The 21,915-nt window shown below is 33.9% G+C and overlaps 2 protein-coding genes across 7 annotated transcripts in view; one reads left to right on the forward strand and one right to left on the reverse strand.

Moving 5' to 3' along the window:
* LOC108909199 (PH and SEC7 domain-containing protein 2) overlaps positions 1-21,915 on the forward strand; it is a 156,278-nt gene that overhangs the window by 92,305 nt on the left and 42,058 nt on the right. The window contains exon 1 of one of the 6 annotated variants that reach the window (XM_018713453.1): positions 7,855-7,874. The exons of 4 other annotated variants lie outside the window; for them this stretch is intronic. The gene's annotated coding sequence lies outside the window, so the exon portion shown is untranslated. Of the gene's footprint in view, positions 1-7,854; positions 7,875-21,915 lie in introns of those variants that run through there. One more of the 6 variants, XM_018713454.1, reaches the window with a different exon arrangement.
* Positions 11,873-17,445, reverse strand: LOC108909200 (kunitz-type serine protease inhibitor BmKTT-2-like). Its single transcript, XM_018713455.2, has 2 exons — positions 17,272-17,445; positions 11,873-12,123 (listed from the first exon to the last, which is right to left on the reverse strand). The coding sequence occupies exons 1-2, from the start codon at positions 17,405-17,407 to the stop codon at positions 11,936-11,938; spliced, it is 324 nt and encodes a 107-aa protein (XP_018568971.1). The 5' UTR covers positions 17,408-17,445; the 3' UTR covers positions 11,873-11,935.

Genomic DNA, 21,915 nt, shown 5'->3' on the forward strand with positions numbered 1-21,915 from the left:
AATTGTATAAGTAGTGACATCTATTACAGGAAAGGCAAACGACGAAAACAAAGATGACCACCGGTCGCTGAATTACAAGTGGAAGTGGATCTTATTTGTGGAAGGGCGAAACGGGCGGTGACTATGAGACGCCTTCATTATAGCCATCCTTCTCTATCGCATGGATTTCTATGACTTACTTTATCGCTCTCACGTAACGGCCGATGAACCATGGGGACTTTCCGACCCTGCATAATATAACAAAATGAGAAGACAGAAAGATTCTAGTTACATATTATTATGTGAAACTTTTTATTATGTATTTATATTGGGCGTCCCAAACTTCGCAAGATTTTAATTTTCCGCCATTTGTACGGTAAAGTTATGCCACCGAAAAAAAGACAACGTTTTCATCGTTGAATAACGTTTTAAAAATAATGAAGGTTTGGCAGCTACAGTTCGCAGTTTTCATACAAAATGTGGTCTGAATAGGATTTAACTTCATCAACCGTAAGAGAAAAATTATTGAGGGAGAATGGATCAATTAGTGATTTTAAACACTCTGGCCGTCCTTCAACAAGTCGTTCAAGACAAAACATCGAAGCAGTTCGTAAGTGTTGCTGAGAGTCCAGGATCGTCAATTCAGCACCGTGGTCAAGAATTGAACATTTTGAGAAGCTCTCCATTAGTGATGTCAGATCCGATTACTATGTACTTTCTCAATAAGTAATCGTTACTTTGTACTCGTTACTTATTACGATTACTGGTACCCTGATTTCGGGAGAGTATTTCCAACGAATAGATATATTCGTTATTTCGTTGGTATTTCCATTCACATGCAATTATTCTCATTGACGATAAACTGTGTCAGCAGCACAACGAGAACAAATACGAATTACCTACCTAAATATATACCTAAACGCAATGGCGGTTTAAAAATATTAAATAAAATTTATCCTAAATATTGCGCGAATGCGCGAGGGTACCAACGACCGAGACTGAATTTAGCTGCGCATGAGAATCGTACTAATCGTAGCCTCGATTCAGATCATAGAAAACAAAATTATTGCACTAGTAACACTCATAACTGAACAAATCAAAATGTATTATTATAATTTTTTTCGAATTCGGTACTTATTTATTATATTTTTCAAATATCTTGAATAAAAAAGTGTTATACTAGTCCAGGGTTGTTTTTTTTTCGATATTCGAAAAAATCGATGTTTTACTCCGATATATCGAGAATCGATAATAAATTATTTGATAATCGATATAACATAACATCGATGTTTTTCATTAAATCTGTCCATCCCTATAGCCTCGTTGCTCGTTGATAGTGTGTATTGGTATTGCATAAGGCAAGTAATCGTGTAACGATTACTCGACAGAACAGCTACTCCATTACTACGATTACTAGTAAGTAACGATTCTTTAGTAACAAATCATTACAATATTGACGTCACTACTGCCTATACTCTATAGCTATTCTCACGAAAGATTTGCATCTTCAATTGACTCGAGAACTGAAGCCTACTAACCACGCAGAGCGAAGAGAGTTTGTTGAATGGATTATGGAACAACCAGTGGATGCTGATTTTTCAAACAAAATCATCTTCAGCGATAAGGCTTATTTTCATCTTGATGGCTTCGTTAACCTACAAAATTCAGAAAATTTACGAGTGAATGTTAAGAAACGAATGCATCCACAACGTATTAATGTTTGGTGCGGATTTTGGGCTGGAGGCATCATCGTACCATTTTTCTTCGAAAATACGACGGGTCAATGACAGTTAATGGTGCTCTATATCGTGACATGATAATCCAATTTTTTGTACCTAAATTCCATGATATAGATGTAGACGACATGTGGTTTCAAGAAGACTGAGCTACATGCCACGCAGTCCGAGAAACAATTCAATTACTACATGAGTCATTTTCTGGTTGTGTAATTTCCCGTTTTGGTGATCAGAATTGACCGCCCAGATGATGCGATTTAACGCTAATGGACTTTTTTCTTTGGTTCTTTTTTTTGAAGTCTTAAGATTTATACCGACAAGCCCACGAATTTTGGGACACACTTTACATACGCAAGGTTGCGAATCGAACGGTTTTAGCCAAAAAGATATTCCTGGATCCTACTGTTGTATGGTTCGGAAAAATATAAAAATGTGTAAAATTAAGGACATTTGACGTCCTGCGAGACGTGCTGGCAGGACACAGAACAATTGATGAAAAATTAGCTCAATTGGTGGACTTCCACGGAAATTTGGGACAGTTGGGGCAACCTTAGAATGAGATGAAAAAAACATTCCAAAAATTGGTAAGTTAACTGTTTAGCATTGTTTTATAAATATGCAAAATTTATTTACATTTTTATTTTTCGTGCTATATTCACTTTTTACCTCGCCTTCAGAAATTATTTTAATAAACATATCATCAGACCATCTCCGCTTTTAAAGGAAAATACTATTTTGAATATGTTCAGGATGACCAAGACTATGTTCACTAGAATCAATATGATAATGAAACTAATAAGGGAGTTAATAAGAGACAAATAGAGATACCTACATATAGGATTTTTTATAATTAATACACTACGCCAAATAAGAAAAACATAAATGACCAATCATTTTGCAACATTTAAGATATGTAAGAAGGCTCTAGGTTTTTTACCCTAGATCTCAGCCAAAATTTTTGACTTGCAATGAATAAATAAATAAAATAAAAATAGGAAGGAAATTGGTACATTGAGAAACGATCCTGCTTGGCTAAAAGTGCATTTTTCATTTAAAATATTAAAAATCAAATCAGTTATTTTCGAATATTGCCAAATTTCTATTTTACGGTTGATGTTCTTGATTTTATTTTCTTTTCAGTAACTTAAAAAGGGGCCCTAAATATAGCCAATCCGACACTTTTAACGTACCATTTCTTTTTAAGATCTTGTAAACCAAATATATTCACTAAAAATTCATATACAGGGTGGGCCATTAGTGTGAGAAAGTAAAATAACTCCCTTGTTACTCATAATACAGAAAAAAGTTTATATAAAAGTTATGCAGAATCAAGAAACCTAAACTACAAAATTAATTTGATACATACAGGGCGATGAGTAAAAACGGGACACGCCAAATATTACATTTTTTAAATGGAACACCCTGTATATTTTTAAACATGGATTTCTGAGAAAATTCTGTATATGGCAATATAAACAGTTTATCATTTTAGTGCGGGGTTGCCAGGTTATGTAGAAAATTCTTCGAATTTTGGAAAAAACATGACCTCGAAGATGTATTAACTTTCAGCTGCTAACAGAGTTATAGACAAATGTTAGACAAAGGCTCCTATATTAGCTAATATCGATATTTTATACAGGGCATTTTTATAATACGATCATTTTTAGAAAGTTTAAACTTGATTTTCTAAAATTTTTCAAATGGAACACCCTGTAGTTTACTGTTCTATTTTATTCACATATCGATCCACTTCAACTTTTATTAAGCATGTTCTATATGTAAAATTGTTAGTTTTGAGATATAGCAACATTTCTGAAAAAACTTTATTTTTATTATTTTATAGAAGAATACCACAAATAAATATAAAGTAATAAAATTAATTCAAAATGGAATGATAAATTATGAACTGACAAGTTGACACAATGTGACAGTTTTTTCCAAAGCCATTTCGTGCCACCGAAAATAATAAAAATTAGGTTTTTCCAGAAATGTTGCTATATCTTAAAAACTAACAACTTTAGGTGTAGAACATACTTAATAAAAGTTGACGTGGACTGACATGTGAATAAAATAGAACAATACAATACAGGGTGTTCCATTTGAAAAATTTTAGAAAGTCAAGTTTGAATTTTCTTAAAATGATCGTATTATAAAAAATGCCCTGTATAAAATATCGATATTAGCTAATATAGAAGTCTTTGCCTAACATTTGCCTATAACTATGTCAAATATTTTTGCTCCAAGTGTTAGTAGTTCAAAGTTAATACAACTTCTTCGAGGTTATGTTTTTTCCAAAATTCGAAGAATTTTCTATATAACTTGGCAACCACGCACTGAAATGTTAACTGTTTATATTGCCATATATAGAATTTTCTCAGAAATCCATATGTTTAAAAATATACTGGGTGTTCCATTTAAAAAATGTAATATTTGGCATGTCCCGTTTTTACTCATCGCCCTGTGTGTTTCAAATTAATTTTGTCTTTTAGGTTTTTTGATTCTGTACAACTTTTATGTAAACTTTTTTTCTGTATTATGAATAACAAGGAGTTATTTTACTTTCTCTCACAATGACCCACCCTGTATACAGGGTGTAACTAAATAAGTGTAAAACATTTAAGGGGGTGATTCCTCATCAAAAAAAAAGATAGGATCTGTCATATAAAGAAACTTCATTGGAGCATCCCTTGTTAAGATACAGCCCCTTAAAGGGGGTACATAAAATTTGTTTAACAATTTTTTTCACAAGCACTAAACAAGTTACAATATTGAAATTAACCTGACATTTTCTACTACCAAAAAGACACTTAGCCAGTAATTTATTTGGTTTACCCCATGGTTGTAAGGGGTGGAAAACGCAACCCCTAAAATTTATTTCCAACGTAATTTTTTGTCTTATTATTTTTTTACCATTTAAAAATTTATTTCCGATAGCCTGTTTCATTCTAAAAAAAAATGTCTCTTGAATTTTTTGCCCAAATTAAACCAGTTCGCAGCAAAAAATTATTTTACGAACAAGATACATATCGCCATAAAACGAAAATACGAAACTAATTTATCTAGTAGGCCGCCATTAGCGATACTGACAATTAAATTGGAATCAAGCTGTCAGTTTGTAAATTTTTGAAATTGAAGTAATACTAATTGTGTATTGTTCTGTTCTTAATTTGTTACTTTAATAATTCACTTGTTATTAAAATGGCATACACAAATGAGGAAATGGCTGATATGCATTACGTTTACGGTCTGTCGCAGGGGAATGGGTTAGAAGCTTCTACAAGATATGCTGAAATGTATCCTCAACGGCAGCATCCTTCACATAGAATATTTGTCTGACTTCATCAACGATTACGTGAATATGGTTCATTCAACAAAAGAACGCAGGATTGTGGTCGCCATCGAGAAGTAAGAACACCACAGCTTGAGGCAGCAGTACTTAATTTGATAGAAGAACAACCTACTATCAGTACTAGAAAGATTGCTTTCCAGCTAAATGTTGATCATATGACGGTATTTCGAATTTTAAAGGAACATCTCTTATACCCTTACCATCTGCAACGAGTACAGGCACTGTTACCGCGAGACTTTCCGAACCGTCTTGAATTTTGCAATTGGATGCTGGAAATGATTAGAAGAAATCGTGACTTTCTGAAGACGATCGAATTCACAGACGAATGTAGTTTTTCTCGGGACAAGATTATTAATTTTCATAATTACCACATATGGGCTGATGAAAACCATCACGCTATTGTCGAAACTAACCATCAAGAACAGTTTTCTCTTAAGGTGTGGGTCGGAGTTATTGGGGATTATTTAATTGGGCCTCATTTTCTACCTCCTCGATTAAATGGTGAGGCATACGTTCAATTTTTAAGAAAAGTGCATCCCCCCGTACTGCTGGAGGAAGTTCCTTTGGGCGTCAGAAGGGATATGGTTTTTATGCATGATGGGGCTCCCGCCCATTTTAGTCAAGTAGCACGTCAGCATTTAACTGAAACATATGCAAATCAGTGGATAGGTCGAGGAGGACCACAGAATTGGCCCGCTCGATCCCCGGATCTCAATCCTCTGGATTTGTCTACTTGGGGCCATTTGCAGCATTTGGTTTATCGTACTCCTGTTCGCGATGTAGAGGACTTAAGAAACCGCATTATCGATGCGTGCAGGGTAATTAGAGAGACTCCAGGAATATTTGAGCGAATACGTGGCTCAATGCGCCGACGTCTAGACGCATGCGTAATGTCTGAAGGTAGACATATTGAACATTTACTATGATTTCTACATGTTGTATGTTTTGTTATTATTAAATTAGTTTTGATTATTCCCCTTTAATCATTTAATGCAGGTAGTAACTACAAAATAACAGTAAATCCAGTCCGCATTTATGACGATGTATCTCTGTAGTTGTTCGTAAAATAATTTTTTACTGCGAACTGGTTTAATTTGGGCAAAAAATTCAAGAGACATTTTTTTTTAGAATGAAACAGGCTATCGGAAATAATTTTTTAAATGGTAAAAAAATAATAAGACAAAAAATTACGTTGGAAATAAATTTTAGGGGTTGCGTTTTCCACCCCTTACTACCATGGGGTAAACCAAATAAATTACTGGCTAAGTGTCTTTTTGGTAGTAGAAAATGTCAGGTTAATTTCAATATTGTAACTTGTTTAGTGCTTGTGAAAAAAATTGTTAAACAAATTTTATGTACCCCCTTTAAGGGGCTGTATCTTAACAAGGGATGCTCCAATGAAGTTTCTTTATATGAAAGATCCTATCTTTTTTTTCGATGAGGAATCACCCCCTTAAATGTTTTACACTTATTTAGTTACACCTTGTATATACATATATCATAAACACAATTTAATTCTCGGCTTTTAAAAAATAAAGTTAAAAAACTGAAATGAAAGATTGGAAACGGATTAGTGCCTAGTTAGTAGTAGTCCAAGGGCGCTATATTTATAGTAACGATTATATGGAAAAGCAGATCAAGAACATGATTTTTAAGCCAACTGTGCCAGTACAATGACTTCCATTTTATCGCCGTTTCTGTTTGTTTATCTTTCAATGAAAACTAAGATGTGAAAAATACGCTTTGACTAATTCTAGTTTAATTTATGTATGTCTGTCACAAGCTTGCCTCAACAATATTTTTATTACTAATAAAATACCTAAATAATCTTAGTCTAAGAGTGGAGGTAAGTGTGAGCGATTGTAAAGCTAAAAATTCATAAAAAAAATAAAATTTGATGGAATGGAAGCAAATACGTTTCATTTATGCCTACCAAAAGATATTTCACACAAATTTTTACGTTTCCAGCTCACGGCAAAGTTTATGACGCACTGATCTGAGATTTATAAGTACCGTACTCCGGTCAGTAAAATATTATTTACCGATTTGTTGACCTCGCGTCCGCACCGTTCCAACCGGCCTGTCCGAGATGCATCATTGCAACAGATACCGTAACCCAGTTTTCTGCAGCCGGGCGCGATGCAGTGGCGGACATCACGTCCGCCCCGCGGATCCCCAGATCTCCGGAAAAACTGCCCCACGTGACAACGCCGCGGAGCGCCGCTTCCCTCCGCTGTCGCGCTCGCGGCCGCCTAGTCCCAATCTCGCCCTTCGAGGCCGCGGTTGGTGTTGTGTACGTGCGTTGCGGTGACAGCTGCATTCCACACGTGTGACTACAGCCTTGCGGATGCGTTAGTGCAACCCGTCTAGTGTTGGTAAGTGATACCGGCGGTGTTGTTTTCTGCTGATTTTAATACGCGTTCGTGCTTCTTGGAGTGTGTCGGACGGTTTTGCTATGTCTAAGTGCATCCGTTTGGGAAATGGGAACAGAATAGTTGCGAGTTGAGAGCTCTCCGGCTGATAGTGATAAATGTGCGTGGTTGGGGAGATAGACATCGGAATTTGGGGAAGGCGTAGGTAGGATAAAGTTTGAACAACTGTTCGGAGGTATTGTTCCGTAGGCCGTAGGGGTTGGTATTTGCTGTATCATACTGACATTTGGTGTTTGCTCCCGTTATTTGTGCTGCCAGTTCAGTGCGTCAGCCTAGATCGAAAGGGAATAACGAGACCTAATAAACTCAGTGATAGTGAAAGAAAGATTGAAATAGTGATAGTGTGAGAGACCAACCGCCACTGTCAAACAAGTCAAGGTGAAGACATTATTAGTGCAAATATGTTGTCTTTAATGTTACACTATTTCACCTTGTGTTAATTCTTTTTTTTTTTCAAATTAATTTAATGTTATTAAGAATTATCTTGAGCGGTGGATTACTATTATTTTTTAATGTGACTAGATCTTTAGAAATTAATTGTAATTATGTTCTGCAGTTAGCTTTATGTGAATATTAAGAGAATTTTTTGCAATTCTGTAAAGGGCTGTCGCTCAAATTCGAAATTATTAAAAAATAATCTGCTACGGTTTTCATTTAGTTTAACGTAGGTGTGTCATATATTATAATTTAAAAGGTCTTAAATAAGTGTGCTAAACTGATATCTCTTACTGAAAATAGTATATACGAGAGATGGGACAGTTCTTAAACAGGAAGTATTTAAGAAATACATTTAGATACATGAAAATTGACAAATATGATTAAATACTATTAAATAACCTCAAAATATTTGAAAAGTTGTATAAAATTTAATTAAATGTAATAAAGAACTTTGTTGCACAAGAATTACCAAAATCGTCAAATAAATTATCAAGCTAAACATATTTTTCTTGAGAGCTATATGCATGTAGGGCCCCATTTACGTATTTACCTTTTTGCGTTGTTTTATATTAATAAAACAAACTTATTTCATCTCATTTTCCTCTATATTCATCAAATGAAAGAATATAATTTACATTTTTTATAATATTTATTCAATATAATTTATTATTCGAATAATAGGAAAAGACAAAAAACACTGGAGAGAAAGGACATGCGCCCACCATAAATGTGAACTTTTTAGTTTGAAATTTGAATTGTTTTAATGCCCAAATATTACCCAGGATTACTCAAATATTTCTCAAGATTGTACACTAAATTATTCCGGCGGTTTCCCGCTCGCAATAACCCATATATACAGGGTGTTTCTGAAATATGTACGTTCCTTGAAAAGGGCCATAGAGGGCACGAAAATAAACAAATTTTATTAAACAACTGATGGTCTAAAACGTTACGTTTTAAATTGAAAAATCGCATGAAGGTTTAAACAAATTTGAAACTGCCCCTGATGCGACAGCCAGCTGTACTTTTGATATCGAAGCTGCCGCGCGCTTGTGCGGAAGTGCTGGTGATGATGGCGATTTTGACGGTTTAAATTTTGTGTTCAAAAATGCGGAGATTGATTCAAATCTCGTTTAAAAGTAATACAAAAGGGTTCATAGCGATCTTGAAAACCGGGACAAGGTACCTGGAAAAGTCGGAATTCATTATTCTTCATAAAAAACAGGGAATAGTAAGGGAATTTTAAAAGTATTCACAAAAGGTAGGGAATTTGATGTTTTGAAATTTTGTGAAAGACGGCCCTGGGCTCTTGAAAGAGAAAATTATTTATGGGTTTGAAACCTCTTTATAAGAGGTTCTTTGGGTATAAAAAAGCTTATGGAGTCCAGTCTAGAAAATGTTTAATGCATAAACACCAATTAGTATGTAAAAATGAACTACAATTGGCCTGGATTTTTTTTATGTCACTTGGAAAAGTCAGGGAATTCTATATAACTTTTGAACTATGAACCATGCTCAAATATTAAACGAATAAACGAATTACTTACCAATAGACGATATGTTCTACAAAAAATATTGTCCAGTGTTGTTTCCATGAGCTAATAAACATGCTTCCAATAGCACCACACCACACATTCCCTGAAAATCGTTGCTGGGATCGAGATCTCTATGCAACGTGATGACTTGCATTATCCCAATAAACATTTTATAACCTAAGTAATACTGTAACACAATGCATGTGCACAAGATGCACAGGGTGGGCTTCCATGTATTGTTAATTTTTTTAATTAATTTTCTCGAAAACAGAAGCTTATTTTCGTGACCTCTATTACCTTTTTCAAGGAACGCACCTATTACAGAAACACCTTGTATATCGTTAAATATGTCCAATTTTAATAAATAAAAAAAATTGACATAGGTAGTTATAAATAAAACAAATTGTTTACTTATAAACACGGTTCAGTACAAATAAACAAGGTTTTAAATACATCCTTAAATAGATACTTAAATACTTATACAGGGTGTCTCACTTCTTATTCTTATACAGGGTATCTCACTTCAATTCTTATTTCATTAGAATTATTTCAGAAACCTTCATAAGTCGGTTTTTTTAAAATGGAACACCCTGTATGTTTTTCTATATTCTGATAGTCATTTTTTTATCTTAGTGCATTATTATTATCATTATTATCAACATACATAATTAAAATTGTGTATTACTATGTATGAAGTTGATTTTTTAGAATTCTTCTTAACTTAATTCTGCTCATTGGTGGAAAATTGGGATATGTCTAATTAAAAACTATAAATGTTCTGCTTAGAATCGCATTGCAACGTCTGTGAATAAATAATAATAAATAACCGGTGATAGTTTAGTTGTTTGTTTTGAAGTTTTGCTAAAAATTCCACAGCTATCCTCGCAAGAAATTACTTTATTTTCGGTGATTACACAAAAAATAGTAGATAACTTAAAAACTAGATGAGATAGGTATAGGGAACCCTGATACCGTTCGAAAGAGAATAAAATTGTGTATCAGAATATAGAAAAACATACAGGGTATTCCATTTAAAAAAACCGACTTATGAAGGTTTGAAATTAACTAAACTCGGCATTAAATTTCTAGCACCCTGTCCCTGTATGCAATTAAGCCATTTTGAAAGTATGGATGGGAAGCTTGGGGGTCTAGCTATCCCCCCTATAAATGTTGTTGCTTTAACTTTCTTACTATAAAATACACATGGTTTGAAGCTAGTCACTGTGTCTCCATTTTTAAAAAATAATAATAAATATCTCGAAAACGGTTAATTTTAGGAATAGGGAAATTTCATAAAAATCCACCTAAAATAACACGTAGAATCCAAAATTGCATTAATATACAGGGTGTTCTATTTAAAATAAGCAAGTTGATGGCGTCTTCCGGTATAACCGGAAGTGGTACGTGGACGCCATTATTTTAGTTGAGAAGGGCATGCCCGAAAACCCGGTATTCCAAATTTTCAAAATTTAAATCGAAGTAGTCTGAAATAATTCTAATGGGCTGTCACCGAGAGACACTGTATATTATAATTGTGTTATTAAATTTATGTATATACAAATTTTCGTGAGTGTCTATCTAACCTCTCGGATATTCATCATTATATATTTCTAAACTGGACGGAGTTCGGCGTTCATAAACCTACCAGTTTTATTGTCTGTTTTATTCAAATTGTAATTTTATTTCAGTCTATAAGCTGTCCTCACATTGAACGCGCTCATTTTCAGGCTGAACTATTTTTCACCACCTCATTTGTGAACGGTTTGTTATGATTAATACTATATTTAGCAGTCACATGTTTAGAATTCTCGGAAACTTTAAAAATTATGTCCTCAGTCGACAATAAATATTTCAAGATAATATAATCCATCAATTTTCTGCTGTCTGCTTTTATTGTGTTTGTTCAACAATAACCGCTGAAATTTTGCTACCGAAACATATTTACAGGATTCAGAAGTATGATAAATTTATGAGACTTTTGAAAACAAATACACCTTCGCCTTGAGAAAGGAGGTATATTTATTTTCAATGTAGGTATAAATATGGTATATATTTAGAAGTAGCATTGTACATGTAATCGAAAAATAGGTATCCGTTTTAAAATTATTATTATAAGTATCTAAAATAGGTTGCAAGTGAGACAACCAGACTAATATTTGCGGTAAAGTTTACTAAATTTTTATCTAGACGTGCTGCTGTGGTTTTCGCGATAAGAAATATTGTTTAACAGTATTCAAATTTTCTTATAAATTATTACAATTGAATTTTTTGTACTCCCGAAAACGTCGGTGTAATATTTTATCTCTAGTTTAAAGCATGAAAATGATATGAAGCTGAAAGAATGACTCATGATCAGAAATAATGATGATGAGGAAACCAGTACTATAAAGAACCATAAACGGCTTAGTTTGAAAACTTTATTGTCCACAGCTGTACATAAATTGTTTAACGTTAGAAAAATACTTATTAGTGTCTTCTTCCCTTACAAACCGGCTCCGCCTGCGCCTTGCAGGCACTCAAAGTAATGAAGTTGTTCCTGGTGGGGTTACATCCGTGGTAGACAGCCCTCTCGCAATCCAACAAAGCGTTGTTCCAATGATATGCGAACTGCCACTCGTTACAGTACGGATTGGTCTCCAGTGGTTGATGACAATCTGCAAAGAAAGAGAGGTTTCTTTTCATAACAACGCTTTTCGAGGGGCGAAGAAAAATCGATATCATTCGTGGCGTAGTAGGCAAAACCAGACAAAAGCCATTTGGGACTTTTCAGTAGCTCGGTTTATTAAGTTAACCAAGTCCGGATGGGCTTGAATAATTTTATTGTCTGAGGTTTTTAGTCGAGGCGTTCGAAGTTTCCATTCAGCTTTTGCTGAAGGTTAAATCTCTTCAATGAAAGAAAGAAATTCATTAAATTTAAATGTGCAAGACATGATAAAGTCTTAACCGATAATATTTATATTTGAAACAGGAATTAAAAATAAAAGTAGAGCAATTAAAAAAAAATCACATTAAACATAGATAAAAAATAGATTAAAATTTATAAAGCTAAAGATTCATAATGTAATTAAAAGTAAGACAAGGTATCAACTCATTATACAGGGTGTCCGGAAACGAAACCGACAAATGAAGACAGGAAATTTTAGGGATGATTTTATATCGATTGAATAAAATGGTTTTATTCAAAAATGCTTCCTAAGGAAGGTAGGGCTCTTTGGAGATGGCCTTTTGACATTGTTTGTTTTTAATTGTTCAGATCGCTGAATAACTTTATGTATTGAAAGTAATGCCCGCCATGGGGAGCATTTTTTATAAATTAAAGTTTGTTTTTGTTAATCGTCGTTTTGTACTAATTTTGCCAGTTTGTAATATTATTTGATACAAAATTTCAACTTTTCTATAGAATTTTACTATACCTATCTGTTTTTCAAAGCCAACTACTAAATATTAGCAAAGAATTTGTAATTTTGTAAGTATCGTGCAAAAATACATAAAAATTTCAAATAGATTTTTCTCGCGTACGGTACACCCTAGCCACTCGAGATAAAAGTACCTCTTTAATCTAGAATACTCTGAAGTTTTCGATTTTGATATTAAAAATACCAATAAATCGAGAATAAAAAAATTTATTAAAATTAAAAATATAAGTTAACTCTCCCAAATGTGACGCCTATGGTTACAATTAAAAAATCATTTTTGCATGAAAAGGCTGTCCGTATAAGAGTTAACACATAACCTAAGTTTGATCCTGCTAAATAAACGGCGAACAATTAAAAAAAAACATTGTCAAAGGACCATGTTCAAAGAGCCCTGCCTCCATTAGAAAGCATTTTTGCATAAAGACGATTTATGTCCAATAGATATGAAATCATCTCTAGAATTTGCTGTCTGCGTTTGTCGGTTTAGTTTCCGGACACCCTGTATAATATATACAATAATAATAATAATATAAATATATATTGAAATCGACATGGAGCTGTACTGAACTGTCCAATAGATAAAAAATGTTCCCTGCACTGATCTACAGAAAATATTATTTTTAAATTTGTGGCAAAATATGAAAATTAAAACAGCGAATTAGTTTTAGAAAGAACTAATCAAAAACGATTATTAATGTTGTTAATCATTGACGTAGATACGAAATAATAGAGGGTCCAAGACAGAACCCTGAGGAACCCTATGTTTAACAAGATGAAAGTCAGGATGTAACACGGTTTACTATTATAACCTGCAGTCGATTGTTAAGATAGGATTTAATGAAAGAAAGTGATGTCAATAAGAAAAAATAACAAAATATTAAAAGAGTAATTTAGGAAAGGTTTTCGTTCGGAAAATTAATTTGTATTGGACCTGAACTAAAGGCATCTTGATTTACGCTCTAATTTGTACGAAAAGTGCTTGTTTAATGTTCGAAGGTTGACAGACACTAGAGTTTGACATTGTAGTTTATTTGTAAAGGTTGGCCCATTGGCGGATCTTGACTTCCGTACCAGGGAGGGCGGAAAAATGGAAAAATTTAGATACAATGTATTGAAAAAAATATATAATTTTATTTTAAGTACTAATGAAAATATAGGAAAATATGCTCAACCAAACTGAATACCAAATTTAAAGTTTGGTATTTCTCACACTATTGATTTTTGCAAATACTTTTAAACTTTTACAATTTTTTTAAAAACACAAGAAACAATATAATACATAAGTAATAAAATTTTACAGCACCTGAACAAATTACGTTTATGAAAAAACAGCGATGAATAGCTATTATTTGGTTACTAAACAGAGCCCGAACTGCATAGTAAATATGCGCTACTCCCGCTCCGTGTTTTTCTGATGCGCGACGGTAACCACGACCACCACTATAAACATTTTACAGATGTAGAGGCGAGTTACGAGGAAACCCACGTATTCAGTTTTGCAAATTGAGTTAAATTGACTGCGCATTACTTTATGTGTTTCATAATGCTAATCTATTAATCCAGATAACATTGTAAACTAAATTTTAAATTAAACTTTTTTACTCTGAAAATTTCTAGGGGGGCGGTGCCCCAGAGCCCTCCGCACCAGCCGCCTCTGAGTTCACCTCCCCTTAGTGATCTGCCCCTCGCACTGGCCCTTTTCCTATATGGTAGTTCCGCCACTGAGTATTACTTCCTCTACCATAAATAGAACTCTTCTTTCCAAAATTCATGTTGGAGATATTGTGAAATTTGTTTTATTCTTCCTAAACAGCAATACGTAAGATTTGTAGATATCTTATTGGAGGTGGACTGTTTTTATGGTATGCGTTCTGTTGGTTTGAAGTCCGGACTTTTCGCAGGCTAATTCGCAATAAATATACGAAACTTTTTAGGTAACACCAAAAATAAAAAAATGCAATACTTTTGCGTTATCACTGCATATATTTAATTTGTCACGATCCGCATTTTTACTGCTAATAATAATTGAATATTGGCTGAAGCTAATAAAACTCGTTTGTAAATATATTGTTTGTTATTTGCATTAATTATCTGATTGTTGACTTTACGATATATGTTTAATTCTCGGTTTAATTTCATATTTATTGGGAGAGCGTGGACGTTGTTATAAAAGCTTGTCGTGTAGTTATTTACACATCTGATATAATTCATTAAGCGAGATATATCTCGGAAAACATGCGTTTTACGCCTTTTATCGCAGTAACAGTAGAATTTGTCATGCGATATATTAATAACTTATAATGTAAATACATAGTCGGTAAATATTTAAATGCGGTAATAAATATTATTTGAAAGATTGAAATAAAAAATTATTTAATTGAAATTGAATGAGTATTGAGAACGGAAACTATATAATATTTACATCGTTTCGTTTGTGTTGACTTCATAAATTATTCGGTTGCGGTTGGTGCGAGTAAAGTTTATTTTTAAGTGCGAATATTTAGTCAAATTTATTTGCACTGCCCGTAGAGAAGTTGCAATTTATTATACTCATAGGATACTGAAAATAAGCGTGTATATCTATATAGTTTCATGTCCAACTTGATTATACAGGGTGGCCAAAAGCATTTCCAGAATGATTCGACGGCATTCGTCGACGATTCTTTGACGCAAATCTTCCAGCGACGCTTTCATAGATTTTACTTATTAGGTATCCCCACAAAAAGAATTCAAGAGGCGATAAATCCGGTGATTGTGGAGGCCACTCAATGGTGCCTCTTCTCCCAATCCAATTCCGTAGAAAACGTTGGTCCAAATACTGACGGACAATTAACGCATAATGCGGAGGAGCACCGTCCTGTTGAAAAATCAAATGATCTTCATCATACTCTGGAACATTTTCAATAATATCAGTCAAGGCAGGGTCAATAGCGTCTTCCAGTAATTGCAAATACATTTGGCCAGTCAAATTACCAGGTAGAAAAAAAGGACCCACCAGCCGGTCACCGAAAATTCCAGCCCATACATTTAATTTTTCCGGTTGCTGTGTATGCACCTCGTGAAAAACTCTTGGGTTTGAATCGGACCAATAGCGGCAATTGTGACGATTTACCGTCCCGTTCAAGAAAAAACTGCATTCATCAGAAAAACAGATGTTAAAAAGGAACTGTGGATCGTTCCCTGCTCGCTCACTCATTATTTCGCAAAATTGCAAACGGCGGTCATAATCATCCTCATGAAGTTCCTGGACTAAATGTATTTTGTATGGATGGAATTTATTCTTCTTCAAAATGGTTTGTATGCTAGTTCGATTGATCCCAGACACAGATGCCAGCTGCCTCGTACTTAATGTAGGATCAAGATGAACTTGTCCCAAAACTGCAACTTCACTAGCTTCATTAACTATAGGTTTTTCAATTTCTCGTTTTTTATTGGCTACGTTCCCTGTCTCTTGAAATTTTTTTACTAACTCTAGAACATACTTCCTCCTGACATGTCGATCTTGATGTTGTTCATTAAATAGCTGAGCTGTTCTATTCGCACATTTATTGTTCATAAAGTAAAGCGAAATGATATCTACCCTTTCCGCAATGGAATAAACCATAGTGTTTAATTTTCAAAAACACAATTAAATAAACTACCAACCAACGCTTCCAAATAATACTAGAAAATAATTTGGAATCCACTAATTTTACGTTCATTGTGTGTGTATAGCATTCATTTCTGTTTTTTACAATTTTGTTTTTTTTTACGAAAGTGATAACAAATCGCCAAAAACCAATGTAACGCAAGAAATACTAAATTTATACCATTGGCGTACTTAACTCGAATGACTAACATTTTTACCGTTACTAATTGTTTGTACATAAGTTTCAACTTTGAAATCAAAATTCTTAATAAGTATTGGGCAGAATTATTAAATTTAATGTCTATTGTAAAGAGAATTGTAAGAGCTTTCAAAAGAAATATTACTCAACTCCCAATGACATTTAAATATTTTGAGGTGATGCTTTCCCTTGCTTGGGGGTGAAAGTGGCGGAGTCAAAAATACCAGCAAAGAATGTCCCCCTTTAATCTAAAATCGACGGGTCTGAGCGTTTTTCTACAATTTCACGCAGTTCCTAAAAATGGTTATGTTTCGTTTTCGATTTGGCCACCCTGTATATTCAGGAATTCCTAAGATATTATGTAACGTTTCCTTATGAGTAATAGGTTTTACTTTGTTTAGATGTCTGACTGTAAGCTAAGAATAATCTTTTCAACATTGAATGAAAAGTAGATATGTCGATTTAGATCAATGTCAAATAAAAAACAAACAAACAGAATTAGTTCTTTTTTAATAAAATTAATCACACACGAAATCAAAAATACAGCTTGCGCGCTTACCTGACAATTGAAAATCCCTGTACGGTCCATTAGAACCAAATATCTGACGATTTATCGCATTGTCTTGAGTCCTTACAGCACACAATGTCTGCGTTGCAAGCAGAACTGTCAAAAATACACTCAGGATCATCTTCATCCTTACTTCCTTACTCGAACAAACCAACAATACAATTTCTGACCCAATTTGGCTTAATATACTCATGACCTATCCTGATGATAACCTCTTATTTCGGTAATCAATGTCATTACTGCAATTATAATTGTTATTATCAATTTGTTACCAGTCCTGAGAAATGTTTACTTGGTGTGACGCAATTACTTTATTTTGTTTAAGCAATTAACGAAAAAATGTACACTAATTAACTGACTTGGTGTTCATTTGATTATATTTGTTTACGACGTTATGGTGTTTGTGTTTGCTTGCGGCACGGGTTTCTGTTTGCACTATATTATATTTCAAGACGATATAAATATTTAAACTTGAAATTGTATATCTTGCTGACGCATTTTTTATGCGGTTACACTTTTTGCATACATGTTCTTAATGTGGAGTTATTTCTAGATTTATTATCTGTTACTTGGGTTACATTACTTGGGATTTGTAGCCGTTCCTTAATGGCATCCTTGGAAAATACTGGAGTATAGAGATTAAGGAATCATGGCTGTAAATAGCTACAACTCTGATTTAAATATTTTATATGTAGAAAGTGAGGAAACCAATTACATTTTATGTAAATGTTATGAGTCTCGTGACATTCAAACTTGTTTTTACTGACTTGGAAATACCGGCATTAGATTAAGGCGTGGTCAACTTCTGTTTACTTCGTAATTTTTACTTGGTTTGACGATCATGGATTAAAATTTCCATCTGTAAGTTCAATTTCTGTATTGGATCAATGGATCGAAATTTGGGTACATCTATCTAATTACGTTTTTATTTCATTTTTCTAAATCCTGTTATTGTTGATATTCGAATAGTAATAAAAAAATGTGGACCCATATTGGGCAATGCATACAGGGTGTGAACTTACGTCAAATATTTTTGCCACATGTCCGTTATGTCAAAATGTGGTAAATACACGGATTTGTGTAGAGTAAAATGTAATTTTAAAGTCTGACTTACCTCAACATTGCAAGGAGCCGCCTTTTGGGAACTGCTTATTTTCATAGATGTTCGATGTATCCGCCATTTGGTTGCAAACAAGCTTCAGCGCGATGTATCCAATTCGCTCGCACGCGTTGCAACATTGCCACGTCCTCTCTAATCGTATTACAAGCTTCGGCAATACGATGTCGCAGTTGGTCGATGTCACGAACTTCCGTGGAATATACAACACTTTTCACATATCCCCATAAAAAGAAGTCAAAAGGGGTGAGGTCCGGGGACCGGAGGGCATCTAACTAGGCTGCCGCGGCCTATCCAGCGTTCGGGAAAAGTAATGTTTAGATGTTTAGAAGCGATATTTCTGGTGCTACGATGCGGATCTTCTTCGACGAGATCTAAAATCATCTCTTTGACATTTAAGATTCTTTGTGGTCGCGTCGAGGTCCCGACGGTAGCCCAGGGCGCTACGGGAACAAATGTTCGCAGTGTGGGGGCACGTCGTTCAGGATATCTTGGACAGTACACTTGACAAGCTCTGTGGGAATTTTCGTTTCCTTCATCATAAATTATGAGCATATCATAATCGCGATTGCTCCATTTTCAAACGAAAACTTGGAAATACGGTTATTAAATGTACTCTCGAAAAACAGCACAGCAATCACTACGACAATGTTATTACAAACTGACTTTTGAATACAATCCGGCTTCATAAGAAACCTTCAAACTCGTAAAAAGTGTTACATAACTTTTTATAAGTACTCACTGCGATAAAATACATGTATTTCAGCAGTTCCAAAACAGTTTTAAACACATTTTTAATAACCTATTTTCTCTATGACTTTAAACTTCCGATACAAGTTTGTAACAACAGTTAACTCAGTTTTTGCTCCTTTTTCACTCCTTTAAATATTTGATATAAGTTCATTAACACCCTATATAAAGGGTATCCCAAAGTTCACGCAAGTAATTTAGATAGAAAACACAAGTTTTTATTTAAAGATTGTAAACTTTTTATTGATTCATAAAGTATACATACTCTTTCGTCGAAATTTTCCATTACCGGTTTCCACAAATGCGGCTGAATTTAGTTGATACAGTGCTCGTGGTTGTGGACTTGTTGGCATAAACTTTATAGATTTCAAAAGACCCCATAGAAAAAAGTTCAGCGGCGTTAAATCGCAAGATCTGAGCCGCCAATTATGATCACAAAAACGGGAAATTACATGACCAGGAAATGACTCGTGCAGTAATTGAATTGTTTCTCGGGCTGTATGGCATCTGGTATCGTCTTGTTAAAACCACATGTCGGCTATATCCATCTTGCAATTTTGGTATAAAAAACTGGATTATTGTGTCATGATAGCGAGCACCATTAGCATTTTCGAAGAATGGTCCGATGACGCCTCCAGCCCAAAATTCACACCAAACAGTGACGCGTTGTGGATGGATTTGTTTCTCAACAATCACTCGTGGATTTCCAGAATCCACTTGTTCCATAATCCATTCAACGAACTCTCTTCGTTCTGCGTCGTCAATAAGTTTCAGTTCTCGAGTCAATTGAACTTGTAAGCACGCGAAAATCCGCTATAGAGAGCTTTCTGTCTTGCCCACACTGCCGACTTGATGTACCTATACTCTCAGCAACACTCTCTCGAACTGCTTCGATGTTTTGTCTGGAACGACTTGTTGAAGGACGGCCAGAATGTTTAAGATCACTAACTAATCCAATGACTGAATGTTTCAATTCTGTTCACATTTGATGAAGATAAATCACTATTCCGAACGTATTTTGTACGAAAATTGCGAACTGTAGTTGTCAAACCTTCATTATTTTTAATAACCCTGAACTGTCAGCTGTCACGCTGTCTTTTTTTTCAATGGTAACACTTTACCACACAAATGGTGCATAAATTGAAATCTTGCGTGAATTTTGCGTGATGTAATGTTCAACCGAACTTTATTAAAAAGAAAATCAATTGTTAGCAGAGGTAGGAAATAGTTAAATATTGAGAGCAACTGTAATTAGCTTTTCCTGCTAAATGATACAAATTAATCCTCCCCACTAAAGCGTTCAATAATACTTTAATAGATAGATACCTTTTACCAATGTAGGTTACTGGAACATCCAAATCGATTGGTGTTCTTGTCATGTAGCAACTGATACTTAGAGTGGACTGTTACATTTCCAAGTTCATTTCCATGCATTTCAGCAAGTTTATAAAATACCTACGTTACATTATCTGTGGTAAATAAACACTTGTTGTAATTCATATTTTGTCAACAGATCGCCGCATGATTATCTTTTATCAGCGTTATAAAGTTATTTTAGGAAATTTAGTATCTAATAGCCTTATAGTTTTAAAATTAAATCCGGGATTAAGACAATATTGTTATAATTTGATGTAAAAAAGTCGATGAACCCTAGATTTAGATGTTTTGGATGACTTCTAAAACCTTGAATATTTGTATAAATATATTAAAAATCCTATATTTTTTTATACAATCAACAAATTAGATGTTAAAAAATAATGGTTTGTTTTTAAATTAGTACTTACTGACTTACCACATTTATACGATGAAAAATTTTTTGGTACCTCTACCTCCACCGATAGCTGCTTTACAACTGTTGTATGGCTACTTGGAAATCACTGTATACAACAAGGACATTTAAATAAAGGGGACTTATTTATTTACATTTCTCGATGAAGCCTGGTCTATTGACAGTCTAATTGTATCATTGTTGTCAGCTGTATAATTATACTGGAAATGTACTTAATATTTTTATCGCAATTTTCATCACAATTGTGAAAATTATTATTATAGGATAGTATTATTAAGTTATGCATACAATATTGTTAAATTCTGTACATATTAAACTATTTTTCATTTTTCATATTTGCCATGTTTGAAGACTTGGCAACTACGCAATAATTTGTAGCGTGTTCCTCGTTCGTTCTGCCGTGGTTGGCAGAATATGGCGTCTCTTGTTAGAAAATAGTTGTGATTTTAGTAAGTGAAACGTGATTAGTGTTTATACATGTATTTTGGATAAACTTTTAAGGTGTGAATATGGTTAGACAGTGCAGAATTTGTAAGAAATTGGATTATAAACATCCACATCAGCTATCCTTCCACAGGTAAGCGTGCTTGAAGGTGACTTTGGAATGTATATGCAACTGTGGCCATTGTCGTGCGTGTGGGTAACTTTTATTTGAATAACGGTAAAATTTTATAAAACTGACTTGGTATTTTTTTAAAATTTTTGCTGAAATAGTAAGAAAACAATAATATGAACCACGTTTGGCCATTAAAATCAAAGGAAAATGCTGCACCACAAATAAGTTACAGACATTATTTATATTTAATATATTTATAGGTATTTCAATGTTATCCCTTATACCCAACATTACAAATTTTAATCATTCATCATTTTCATTTTCCTCTACGACAAAAACCTTTTCAAAAATATATTTACAATTTTACTAAATGCACGAGCATAAAAACTGAATAAATACAACAGCAAAAATATGGTGGTGGTT

Source organism: Anoplophora glabripennis, unplaced genomic scaffold (genome assembly GCF_000390285.2).
Source record: "Anoplophora glabripennis isolate ALB-LARVAE unplaced genomic scaffold, Agla_2.0 scaffold305, whole genome shotgun sequence".
Classification (NCBI taxonomy): Eukaryota; Metazoa; Arthropoda; class Insecta; order Coleoptera; family Cerambycidae; genus Anoplophora; species Anoplophora glabripennis.